Genomic DNA, 13,098 nt, shown 5'->3' on the forward strand with positions numbered 1-13,098 from the left:
AACTACTGAGCCTGCGCTCTAGAGCCCAAGAGCCACAACTACTGAGCCCACGTGCCACAACTACTGAAGCTCATGCGCCTAGAGCCCATGCTCCGCAAAAGAGAAGCCACTGCAATGAGAAGCCTACACACAGCAACAAAGAGTAGCCCCTGCTCGCTGCAACTAGAAAAAAGCCCACTCACAGCAACGAAGACTCAATGCAGCCAAAAATAAATAAATAAAAATAATTTAAAAACTACTACTAGACATAAATAAAACTTATTATATAAAGAAAGACTATTAGATACAGGAATAACAAAAATATACACAGTAACAATCCAGGTTTACATTTATCTATCTTCATCCCTTCATTTCCATGACTATGAGATCCACAGCTCATCCAATAGATTTGAACTGATCCAAACACCAGCTTTTTCTTTAGTTCTCACAGACGAACAAAGCCAAATCCACAGACTCTATTATAATTCAAGACTTAGGACTGCACACTGCAAGTTATTGGATGTTAGTCCATTTTGGAGTTCATAACCTGAAATAGAAACTCAGATGGTTGGGACCTCCCTGGTGGTCCAGTGGTTAAGACTCCATGCTCCCAATGCAAGGGGCCCAGGTTCAATCCCTGGTCGGGGAACTAAATCCTGCATGCCGCAACTAAGATCCCACATGCCTCAAGTAAGACCCAGCACAGCCAAATGAATAAATAAATAAATAAATAAATAAATTAAAAAACCCTCAGATGGTTGAAATGTCTAATTTTCAGGAGGGATACTTCATTATTCGTGCATCATTTAGATTGTCTTACACAAGTTTTATTTTCTTAACAGCTGCTAATCTTGCTTTTAATTTATAAATGTGGTTAGTTTCACTTCAATGTTGAATGTTGTGGGCTGTTTAATCGTATACTAGTTTCCCTTAACTGTAACAACAGTAGTTTGGGCCTCTTATGTCCCAATAGGTAGGACTTTAGCCTGTGCATACATCGCAGTCCAAAAATGAACCATGTATAACCCTATCACCGAGAGACAAGAAGGAAAGCTTCTCTCCTCCAAAATTTTACAGGGATTCTCTTTTTCTACTGAAAAATGGGAACCTGCCAGCTAGTGGGGAACATGAGGTCTCTGACCTCATCTAAAGGTGCTTCAGCCCTTCAAGTTCAAAAACGATTGACCTGCAGGAAGGTCTTCCTCTCTGGTTCCTGGACCCCCACACCATGGAAGAGGCCATCTTCCCTCCGAATTCAGTGTGATGTCCTCCATGGTTTGATGGGAGGGCTCACCAGTTCAACAAAGCTTGAAACCGGTACCAGTGTATAGTGCCCAGACTTACCAGAGAAGGCAAACACTGAAGATGTGCAATGTACAACAGGGACAAGGAAAAAGGTCCCTCTGGGCCAGCAAGAAGAGGAAAGGGAAACAGAGGGAGAAGCAATACTTGACCCAGGTCAATGGGTATGAGCTTTCAAGTCAGGTAGACCTGGGAGTGAATCTTCCTGGCTTTTCCACCAACCAGCTGTGGAGCCTTGAGCACATCCGGCCCAGAGCAGGCCCCAGCCCATACTTACTGAATTGAGTGCTGAACGAAATTCTCTGACCATTTCCTCATCTGCCAACCAGTAATGCAATTCCTACCTTGCAGATTCGAGAGGAGTGAGAAAACACACAGTGCTAAGAAAAACAGACACAAGACATGCAGTAGGCTGGGGACCAGGGTTCTAAAGCAAGTTCTGCCTAACCTGGCAGGAGCATTCTCACACCAGGGAACATGAGTTCCTGGACTCTGTCTGGGGCCAGGTTAGGAGGCGGGCAGGTGCAGCAGAGCAGGGCAGGGGCAGGGCCAGGCACTGAAGCGAGGCCACAGCCCGGAGGGAGCCAGTTCCTGGTGGCTGTTGGGTGGCTCAGACAGCTCCTTGCCTCCCCAGCCATGGTTCTCCCTTTGCCCTGGCTTTCCCGAAGTTGCTGCCGTCGCCTCCTCCTGCCACCCTGGCCGCAGGCACTCCAGGGCTCCCGGAGGTGCTGCTCCCAGGGTCCCAAGGCAAGCACAGAAAAGACTAGCTCCACAGGCGCTGGGCAGATGTCACCTTCCACGGTAAGTGGCACCAAGAGTGAGGGTGGAGGGCAAATGTGTACTGGGGGCAGGGAATCCCCTCCCATCTCACCCTGTACCACAGGCCAGCTGAGTGCAGACACTACCCCCACCCCTAGAGCATGCTGCCTAGTTCCTCAATTCCCCAGCACCCTCCCTGCCCCCACCCCACTCCAGACCTCACGGCACCCTCTACCTACACCCCTCCCTCCCTGCACAGTCCACGAAGTCCTTGAACAGGAATTTCCCCTCATCCAATAGTTAATTATTTCTCAGGGCGGGTTGGGACAGCCAGTTCTCCCCTTCCCATAGGTCACACAGAAGTCCAGTTACAGCCCCTGGGCTGTGATCTCTAACTTCCCCCTCCCCCCAGGCCTATGCCTAAGACAGGAAGCAATACAGGTGTACTGCTGTTAAGATCGTGTGTACTGCAGGCATCGCAATACAGATGAGCTTAAACTAATGGTGCTGAAAAAGAGGAAGGAGGCGGTGAACCTCAGCCCCCTGCCCTGGCTGATGCTCTTTCCTAACACCCCCCTCTCCCAGGACCCCTGGCCCCGCCCCACAGCTGAGCTGGCCCAAGCTGAAGAGCTGCTGGAGCAGCAGTTGGAGCTGTACCAGGCCCTGCTCGAAGGGCAAGAGGGGGCCTGGGAAGCCCAGGCCCTGGTGCTCAAGATCCAGAAGCTGAAGGAACAGATGAGGAGACACAGAGAGAGCCTGGGAGAAGACACCTAAGCTTTCCACCCGTTGCCACTTCACCCTCCTACACTGGAAATACTGCACACTACCCTCCCTCCCCAGCCCTTTGATCAGAAACATCCCAGCCTCTCCCAGGCCACTAAGGAAATGGAAGAAACCACCACAAAGGGCCAGAAATTGCAAAGTAGTGAGAAGCCACGGCCTCTGCAGTCTTTTCAGTAACATCCCCCAGTCTGACACCTCCTACTGACCTCCGCCCCACAGCAGTGTACACAGTCCCCACAGGAATTTACTCCAGATTATGCCCTAAAATAGCCTCACCCCAAAACCAATAAAGGGACGGAGCGCTTACAGACACCACAGACGCATGTGTTTTTTAGTTTTGTTAAAAAAAAATTCAGACAAATCAGGGAAATGGGGGTTTAGGAGTGGTGGCGATGCAAAAGAAGGAAGCCATGGGGTGGGGGACGGGGTCGTCAAGGGTAGGCGGCAGCAGTGTCTCCTTCACCCCCACGCCTGGCATCATCTCCTGAAGAGGAGCAGACTGTCACACTCCAGAATGGATGGGGAGTTCTCTACCGCGTCTGTTCAACTGAAGAAAAACATGGCAGTTAGAATAAGGTATGGAAAAGAAAAGGCTAGGTTGGTAGAAAAGGCCCCCCAGCCCCGAAACACATGCAGATGTTCGTGCAGTGTGTAGGTCAGAGGATACATTTGGGGGTAAAGAAAGAAATACTTCGATGAGAAGTAATTTGATGAGAAGAGACCCCATAAAGAGGTCAACTAAACATCCCAACAGGGCATCAAGATGGGGGTGCAGGGGAAAAAACAGATGACAAATTTGTCAAGTGCCCACTATGCACCAGGGGCTTTAAGAAAAAACCCTCTAAGGAACAAGGAGAACCTAAAGGACTGGGGAAGCCAGTTTCATGAGATCATTACTCACTGTAGGAGGAGATGTCTATCTCATCAGGCAGCTCACTAATATTGACTTCAAAGCGATCCTGCACATCATTGAGAATCTTGGCATCATTCTCATCTGACACAAACGTGATGGCCAAGCCCTTGGTGCCAAACCGGCCTGCTCTGGCCACCTGGAAGGAGACAGATGATAGAATTGGTAGACCCCAAAGAAGGAAGACACCCAAGAGGAGGGCTGAAGATGTATGGTATGAAAAGATAAAGAAACTAAGGGGGTGGGAGAGGACACTAGGATACCTTCCGGGTGTGGGGCTTACCCGATGCAGGTATGTGTCAGAATCCTCAGGCATGTCGTAGTTAAAGGCGATGTTCACCCGCTCGATGTCCATGCCTCGGCCAAACAGGTTGGTAGCCACAAGAATTCGTCGTTGAAAATCTTTAAACTGCTGATACCGAGAAAGCCTTTGTGAGAAAGGAAAGCAGAAAAATGTTGAGATTCCTTGCTCTCAAGGGTCTCTTCCTCGCAAGGACACAAAGCACCTTCCCCATCTCTGACTCACCTCTCCTCCTGAGGCATCCCACGGTGGATGGCAATAGCTGGGAAGTTCTGCTCCACCAGGAGCTGGGCCAGGGCAATGCAACGCTGCACAGACTTCACAAATATCACCACCTGTGTGTGTGTGTGTGTACATATAAGATTGGAGGGGATGTGCGTCCATGTGGGTGTGAGAGAGATTACGTGCAAGAGTTTTCAGTAATTACACTCTTCTAAAAGAACTCCTCTTAGTCCCCATCACGTATTTCCTCTTCTGCTCTAAATATTACTTAGCCTTTCCCTCTTGGCTCTGATTTTTCCTGAGCAGACAGACATGCTGCAGAGAAGGTATGGAAAACAGTAACTAAAATTACCAGACATATTAGGAGACAAGGATGAAGCCACCTCACGAGTGGTAAAAATTTGAACTGAAGTCTGGAAAGACCACGACCGACAGTCCGACTCACCAAAACGTCAAATATAAGAACTTACCCTAATTCTAGAAAGTAGTTTTTAGTGCAAGCAAATCACACCACAGGTAAAGTGATGGAACACTTCTCCCTCAGTTAAGTAGTACAAGAAACAAAACTTAAGAATCGAACAGGCCTAATGTATTTCTAGACTTTCACCACCTTATTAAAACTCTTCAAGGATTTTATAATTTGAGCTTTATTCTGTTGAATATCTATGCCAGCCATGGAACAGAAAAGCAGTTCCCACCTTGCTCACGCTCAGTGCCACCAAAAGACATTTTTCTCTCATTTAATAGAATTTTCATTTAAGAGAATTTCTCCACCATTCTCTTTCACATGACACACATGGTTTCCTCAATAAAAGGATATATTATAGAGGTTCCTGCAACAGTTGGAGACGTGCTCATTCTCCCTACTGGACCTTGAACAACTGACCTGGTTGAATTCAAGGACATCCAGAAGGTCAAAAAGCTTCCGGTTCTTCTCGTTGTCCTTCAGTTTCACGTAGTACTGCTGCAACCCATGCAGCGTCAGCTTCGTCTCATCATCCACGAAGATCTCCATTGGCTGGGGGGGAGGGGGGAGGGAAGGGGTGGGGAACGGGAGGAGGGCAGAGTGGGGGGGTTAAACCTGGGGGGGTGGAGGAAGTTGATCTCCAATACACCCCATGGCGGGATGGGGAGAAGAGAGGAGATTGGAAACCCAACCCCACCCCCAAAAATACCCACATATTAATGTGGTCTTTTCCACAGTTGATCTAATTTCCTTCCTATCAGTTGAGTTTTAAGATTTTCCAACTGAAAATTTTCATGGGAAAGAAACTTTGCAGGGAGGAAAAGACACAGTACAACCACCCAATGGCAAGATGCCATTACCTCAAATGGAGGTGGTGGAGGAAAGAAAACAATGGGAAGTGATTCTCCAAGAGAGAACATGATCCAAACACCTGGGAAATGATGGGAAACAGTGACTCGAGGTCAGAATAATTCCATCAGAGCTGGTTTAATATCGGGGAGAGGAGAAGGACTACTCCATTTTATGCTCTCAACTACGAGAATCATATCCCCATTACAAAGGTGGATGTCTTCCATATCCCCATTAGGACGGTGGAAGATCAGAATGCTTCAGTGGACATAAGTCAAAATGCCATGAAAAGAGAAGCAAAAATTACTCAAGATGAGCAACAACTTGCCCTCGGACCACAAGGAAACAGTTTTAAATAAGACTGGTCTCAACTAAAAATCAAACCACCTGTACTGTTACGTGGAAGGTATCAATAAGTAGTGCTAAGAAGCAGATTCAGAGCAGCAGTTATTCACTCATCTTTAAAAACAAAACAAATCATATACACACACAACCCTTGAAGGGAAGGAAGGCAGCATTAAAAAAAAAAAGGCGGAAATTGACACAAGACTCAACTCCAAAGCCCAACTTTCCTAGCACTCTTCACTAACTTGAAGACATAGCTAACATAAAACCCCAGGGTCCAAGATTTCGGGAAAGGATGTGTGTGTCATGGGAGAAAACCAGAAGCCCAATCTCAGAAGTCAGACTAGCAAAGGTAGGCTTTCTAAAGAGAAGTTCCATGGCTTCTTTCAGATCTAATCTGAGCCCCAAGTACAGCTGAAGAGTTTTGGTCCCATGGGAAGGAGTAGAGCAGGGAGGGAAAGAACACACTCCACTGCTTATACAATGGCCCCGACTAGCCCCAGACCCTAGCACCCACCTGGTTACATCCAAGTGGAGCTCCTCACTTTACCTTTCCCATATCCCTCTAAGTATTAAAAAAAAAAAAAGTGTTTAAAAAATGAAAAAAAATCTACCACCCCATTCAGAACACCCCTCCCCACCAACACAAATGGAGGGAAACAGGGAACACGGCACGCCTTGGGTTCAGGAAAAAAACCGGGAACGGAAAAAGAGGCTGGTTTGGTCCTCGGCTTCCTGGTCAGGTTCCCCGCGGCCTCCGCTGCCGCCATCCACCGCCGGGTGCCGTCCGCATTCCCCCGCCGCGCCACGGTGCTTCTCTGCTGCCGGCTCACATCAACCAAGGTTCCGGATGGGTGCGAGGAGGTACGGGTGGGAAGGAGTATGGACTCGGGGATTGAGGTGCCAAAGGCCCCCACCCCTGGAGGTGGGGAGGAAGCGGATTCATCTGTGCTGTTTGCTCTTCTTTTGGACATGCCCTGCCATCTGTCTGTCCCTCTCTTGCTCTCCTGCCACCGGGACATTATGAGTTTGGGGAGCAGAAGGCTCCGGTTGTATGCTCGATGCCACCTTGAGGGTGCGTGGCTGTAGGGAGTATGTAGGAGACGATGAGTGGGTGGTAGGGCAGAAAATCCTGCCCTCCCCCAAAAGGGAGAAGAGGTTCAAAAATGCTGTGATTAAAAAAAAAAAGTCGAACACTTCCCGCTCTCACGTTAACCCGACCAAGTCTTCCGGAGTTTCCCTGGCGCCCGCGCAGACCCTAACACTAACTGTCTCTGCCTCTGTGTGTCTCTTCAAGGAGTCATCACTCCCAAATGGGCATGTGCCCCCTTCTTGGCGCTTGAAGGACAAGGGAGTCTGGAGGAAGAGGGCGCGGAGGGGGAGGAGGCAGCGGGCGGGGAGTGGAGGGAGAGAAGGTAGAAGGGTATTTACGTCTTGCATGAACTTGCGGCAGACTGGGCGAATCTCTTTGCTCAAGGTAGCACTGAACATCATGACCTGCTTCTCGTGGGGGGTCATGCGAAAAATTTCCTGGACATCCCGACGCATGTCTACAAGAAAAAGGAACTATAGTAGAAGAGAAGCATATATCGTAAACAAAGACCAGAAACAGGCGTACCAATGAGGTAAAGACTGTTGGTAAGCAAGAGTCTCGGTTCAGGGGAAGATTTGCCTCAGGCCTCTCTCTACTCTATTTTCTCCAACCACCATATAATCATATCCATAGTAATAACACAGTGGAAAGAACAATGGATTTGGGACCAGGTTCCAGCTGTGTATTTTAACCACACAAGAAATTAGATGAAACCCCAAAGCCCACAACTAAAACATGGGGATAAAGCCCACTGCAGAGGCTCACAGAGATAAGTCCTCTGAAAAATGCTTTACAAGGAAGGCCCTTCTCCCTAATCCTCTCTCCCCAAGCTCCAACTGTCTACAAATATCGCGCACCTATTACATTCCAGCTGTCAGAGTCCATTCCATGCTTCCTCTGGATCACACTGTCCTATCCAGTCAGGCAAATATGACATCTCTACTTGGAGCCCACCTTATAGCTCGCCATCTAGAATAGCCAAAGATCATTTGGAATGACTTATCCCTGGGGCTATGTCGATCCCTACTCTCTCATTCACCAAATTTGAGTTCTTACAAAACATTTTCCTTACTTAACCCCACTTAGCACACCGGAATACCTACCACACCACACAAACTCCCACAAACACCCTCCACATTAATTCCAGAACTTAAGTCTAGAGATCTATTCAGCTATAAATTCTGACAATATATGCTGAGCTGAGGATGCCAAAAGAGTAGACTGTCTCCTCGTCCAGCTCAAGTTTCTCCCCTATGACACCCACTATAGGGTTTTACAAAGGAGAATGGTGGTGTGACTAATATCCAACATCAGCAAAGTCCCTTCTCTCAAAGATAAACATCACCAAAAGAAAGAACGTAACACCCTCCTCCTTGATCACTAAGGATGCTTAAAAAGCCTAACGAAGACTGACCAGGGAAGCCAGAGCCATCAGTCATGGGTGATAGATTAAGAGTCGTCCTGGCACTGAAGTGCTCCAGTATCAAATAAACATCATTTGGCTCCAAAAGGCAACTCCCAGATCACTAGCCCAGTCCCAGCACTGCTACTCACCGAGCTGTTCAAGCATCTTATCGCATTCATCCAAGATAAAGTGTTTAATGTGTTTGAGATTGAGGCTCTTATTTCGAGCCAGGGCTAGGATGCGGCCAGGGGTCCCCACGACGATATGCGGGCAGTTCTTCTTCAGCACCTCTTCATCTTTCTTGATAGACAGACCACCAAAAAACACTGCGACCTGCCAATCCAGGAGAAAAGAGTATCTCACGAGGAAGGAAAGAATTCAACCTCCCCAAGGTTCCCATCCTTTCAGTTTACTCTAAACCAAGTCTTAGAACACTTCAGAGCTAAAAGGAACATAGGAGATCACCTAATCTAAAATTATTATATACCCCAAACATTAAAGCTAAGAAACAAAAGTGACCTGCCCTAAATTACATGGCTGATCGAGGCAGTGAGGACCAGCACTTAGTTCTTCTGACTTAATCTAACAATCTTCCTTCCCCAAGGCCAGGCTTCACTGTAAAAATGAGGACGGCAAGAAATCACCAGTGTCAAGTACCAAAAAAAGCTCATGGACATCAAGTTTTCCTAAATGACCCCAGATTTTTAAACTCCTTTGCATAAACCCTATGAGATTACTGATTCAGGCTAAATATACTACTCCATGTTAAAACCATTAGGGGAATGGTTGTTGAGGATCTGGGCCTTAATACCCTCTCAAATAGCACCAAAACTGCTTTTTAGTTTCAAGGGGGAAAGATCAGACTGACAGGACCCTAATTCTAGGGTAAATCTAAAACCATTAACTGTGGGACAGGCAGGTTTGCAACAAAACAGGAGATACATAGCATCATCTATGAAGAATTCTTGCCAAAAATGTTCAACTTGAACCAGTTAAGCTTTCAAATATAAATTTCAGTTTAGGGACTTCCCTGGCAGTCCAGTGGTCAAGAAGCCACGCTTCCTATGCAGGGGGCGCAGGTTCGATCCCTATCAGGGAACTCAGCTCCCACATGCCGAGTGGCACGGCAAAGGGAGGAAGGAAGGGAGAGAGGGAGAGAGAGAGAAAGAGTGAAAGAAAGCAAGAAAGCTCAGTTTATAGGAAACACTGGGAGGGAAAAACAAAACAACACAAGGGAGTAACCAGACAAACTCAGAGGTGAGACATTCTGTAGAACTAGCCCAACGTCTTAAACAAATCACTGAAGCATAATTTTGAGCAAAAGAAAGAAAAGTAAGACTATATCAGGACAATTTATATTTGATGTTGACACCAAGACCATCCTCTTTTGAGTCCACAAGGTGATGAGTCAGATCTATAGAGGAAGAAGTGCAATCCTAGCTCTCTACTGAGCTCAATGACAAATGTTTCCACAGTCATTAACAATGGAAACGGTTTCCTGGTTTTCAACTTATAGAATCAACCTACCAACAAGACTGCTTGCTAAAAGGACAGAAAGTACACCGCAATGAAACCGACAATATAAGAATACAAACATACATAACACACACACCAGCTTTCAGACTATGTTTAGATAATTTAAATTAAGTTTTCAAATTCTAGGAGAAAAAGTGTAAACAAGCTAAATAATCTTTCACGAAAAAGTCAAAAAGGCCTTTAAGTTGACAAACTGAGAAAATAGCACCGAATACTTGGTTTCACAGAACATCAGAACTTAAATCTTTTCGTTTTAAGGCCCTCTGGATTACCTATGCACTTTTACCAGGCACAGATACTACTTTTACTACTTTGGTTTTTAACAAATTACTTTTAGTCTAGGGCTATTACTCACACATTCCTAGTTCTACATATAAATTAAAAATCAATTATGAGGAAAATTACAACAATCTGAACAAAAATACTGTTTTTCTTTCACCCAAGGAGGGTACAAAGTCATATACATCAAGCATATGTTTATGCTTCTCAAACCCCAATTACCCGAGGATCTTGTCAGAACACATATTCATACTCGGTAGGACTAGAGTGGAACTCATGCAATCTACATTTCCAACAGGCTCCCAAATGACACTGAAACCACAGGTCTGGGAACCACACCCTGAATATCAATGCACAAGCATATTTATAAAACATGTTAAAAACCAAGGCAAACTATAAAGCTACTCCAAAATCAAAATACAGCAGACATCTCTGAAAGTATAATGCATACCCAAATGAGCCCTAGAATATAAACCTCTTATACACCTAAGTTGCACAAACTTACTACGTACTACATGCAACTGAGATTTGTGTATAGGTATTTAACACCTGTGGGATGTGAAGACTGCTGATCTAACAAGTCTCCAATGCCTCCAACTCCCCACACCCTCACTCCCCCAGGTCTCTTTACCCTGGCTTACCTTGACGTTGGGCATGTACTTAGAGAAGCGTTCATATTCCTTGCTGATCTGAAAAGCCAACTCCCGAGTGTGACACATCACCAGTACAGACACCTGGGGGGAAGTAGACGGAGACACACATACAGTATATCCCTTCACCAGGTATGTCACAAAAGCACACCCAGCAGATCACAGGTGACTACAATTCTGGATCTAAATCATTAACCCCGTGATTACTACAGAATATCCTCATGCCTATCTGTCAAGGATGATAAAGGTCATCTTAACAACAAGCACTCCTGGCTCTGAATGCATCATGTAGCAGAGACGAAAATACCCTTCCTGAACATTACTAGCCAAAATGCCTTCCCCAGCACTCTCCCCAAGTGTACCTGCCCAGTAACTGGCTCCAGCTGTTGCAGTGTAGCCAGCACAAACACCGCCGTCTTTCCCATGCCTGACTTGGCCTGGCATAGGACATCCATTCCCAGGATGGCCTGAGGGATGCATTCATGCTGGACTAGAAGTAGGGGAAAAAAAAGATAAATTAGTTTCCAGAGAACTCCACCACCTTTTTCACCAGGCCAAACCCATTTCTCACCAGTCAATTCTTAAGTTGTTCTTGTCAATTTCCAGACCCTTTCTACCTCTCTGCCCCCTCAATCAAAGTGATTCCCAAATCAGACCTTCCCAGTTCCTTCTAACATAGCCTCTTCCAGCTCCAGGGCCCAAAGTCCTGCTAACAACCCTCTTGCATCTACCAATTGGACGCCTTAGGTGCTTCTGATTCTGTCTGAATGTTCCTTCATCTGTAGCAATCCATGAATTTTGAGTGCCTGCCACAAGCCATTTCTCATACTTAGATTATCATGTTTTGGGGCACATAACCCTGCAACAACCTTGAACAAAATGAACAACTTGGTACATGACCCAAAAGCCAGCCATAAAGGTTTCCAGAGACCAGAGTTGGCCTGGCCCAAGGGTCCAACCAGCTCCTCTCTGGAAATTTTAAACTAAAAGTCAGAGAGACAAAATTTAACACAGGCAAGAAAAAAAGCCCCTCTAAGTTGCTTTTAGATCACTAGCACTTACATGCTATCATGAATGAAAGACCAACTTATATAAACCTCTTCTACTGCTAAAATAGTTTTTGGTACTTATTTCCTGGTCTATCCTGAATATAAGTCTGTATCACCTGAGGGACCATGACCATACGGTTTCCTGTATCCTTAAAGAGCCTAATGAATACTCCATGCCCAACAGAAAATTTACCTTCTGATGGATGCTCAAAGCCACAGTCAACAATGGCCCGGAGCAACTCTGGCTTGAGCAGGAAGTCACGAAAGCCAGAGCTGTGAATGGAGACATAGGAGCCCTTGACATCCTTCTTGGCAGGGGCCTCAGCCCCATCTCCCCCAGCTGCTGTCTCCACCTCATCATCTTCATAATCCAAGAGCTCATTGTCCACATCGTTCTCTGCCATAACTGGGCCGGCAGGGGGAGAAGGGGAGGGGTCTCTGGATGAGTTCACGCAGAATAAGGGAAGACAGAGGAGGAAAGTGGCGGCTTGAGGAACAGTAGAGGAAAAGAAACACAATAGTTTCTGACAGAAGAGCTGGGGAAAAAAAAAGAGAAAACTCATCAGTCATGAGCAGAGCCTTCACCATCTTTTCCATCCCCACACTCTTTCCACTTTCCCTGAACTAGGAAACATTTACCTGGAAAAAAAAAAATAATAAAGAAGCACAAGACATAAAAGCGAAAGGCAAACATAATACTGGGAATGGGAAAAGTGGGCCCAGGGGAAGTGGTTAGGACATAAGTCCCCAAAAAGATAGGATCGGAGAAGGAGAAACCGGAAAGTTGGAAGGGCAAAACCGACTTATAAACTCCTGGTCTGTCACAGTAACAAGGAAAAAAAAAATACACGTCTGAAAAACAGAATACTACTAATGACTTAAAATGGAGAATGAAAGTGACAAAACGAAAAGTCCTCAACGGAAGACCTTGTGCTTTCCCTATAATCTCAAGGTGTCGACAGCAGCCATCAGTCAAGGGTGATAGATTACGGTCGTCATTACGCAAAGCGCTCACTTTTCAAAATGAAAACATCATGTGGCTGCCAACCACCTCTAGCAGCATTCCAGCCTCCCACTCAATAACCTTCTGGAGCTTAAGAAATCCTTGTGTATTAATGACGGAGAGAGAGGCCTAGAGAAATGGCTCGGCCGGGAAAAAACCCACTCCTC

At 46.2% G+C, this 13,098-nt stretch overlaps 2 protein-coding genes and 2 non-coding genes across 4 annotated transcripts; 1 reads left to right on the forward strand and 3 right to left on the reverse strand.

Annotated features, from left to right (window-relative positions):
• The first annotated feature begins 1,095 nt into the window (after window positions 1-1,095).
• MCCD1 (mitochondrial coiled-coil domain 1) lies at window positions 1,096-3,277 on the forward strand. Its single transcript, XM_022566109.3, has 2 exons — window positions 1,096-2,082; window positions 2,626-3,277. Exons 1-2 carry the CDS (start codon window positions 1,759-1,761, stop codon window positions 2,812-2,814), a joined length of 513 nt encoding a protein of 170 aa, XP_022421817.2. The 5' UTR covers window positions 1,096-1,758; the 3' UTR covers window positions 2,815-3,277.
• Window positions 3,149-12,332, reverse strand: DDX39B (DExD-box helicase 39B). The gene is made up of 10 exons (XM_022566101.3): window positions 12,122-12,332; window positions 11,242-11,369; window positions 10,871-10,963; window positions 8,564-8,747; window positions 7,348-7,466; window positions 5,143-5,274; window positions 4,260-4,369; window positions 4,017-4,161; window positions 3,725-3,872; window positions 3,149-3,370 (listed from the first exon to the last, which is right to left on the reverse strand). Exons 1-10 carry the CDS (start codon window positions 12,330-12,332, stop codon window positions 3,354-3,356), a joined length of 1,287 nt encoding a protein of 428 aa, XP_022421809.1. The 3' UTR covers window positions 3,149-3,353.
• Window positions 8,436-8,512, reverse strand: LOC115802023 (small nucleolar RNA SNORD83). The gene has a single exon (XR_004022385.1). It is a non-coding gene; the product is annotated as a small nucleolar RNA SNORD83 (small nucleolar RNA).
• A 559-nt stretch (window positions 12,333-12,891) lies between the features above and the next one.
• LOC115802022 (small nucleolar RNA SNORD83) lies at window positions 12,892-12,969 on the reverse strand. The gene has a single exon (XR_004022384.1). It is a non-coding gene; the product is annotated as a small nucleolar RNA SNORD83 (small nucleolar RNA).
• Window positions 12,970-13,098: the final 129 nt, after the last annotated feature.

Source organism: Delphinapterus leucas, chromosome 10 (assembly GCF_059928025.1).
Source record: "Delphinapterus leucas isolate spDelLeu-1000000601 "Yukka" chromosome 10, BTC_Dleu_Yukka2, whole genome shotgun sequence".
In the NCBI taxonomy this organism is placed as follows: domain Eukaryota; kingdom Metazoa; phylum Chordata; class Mammalia; order Artiodactyla; family Monodontidae; genus Delphinapterus; species Delphinapterus leucas.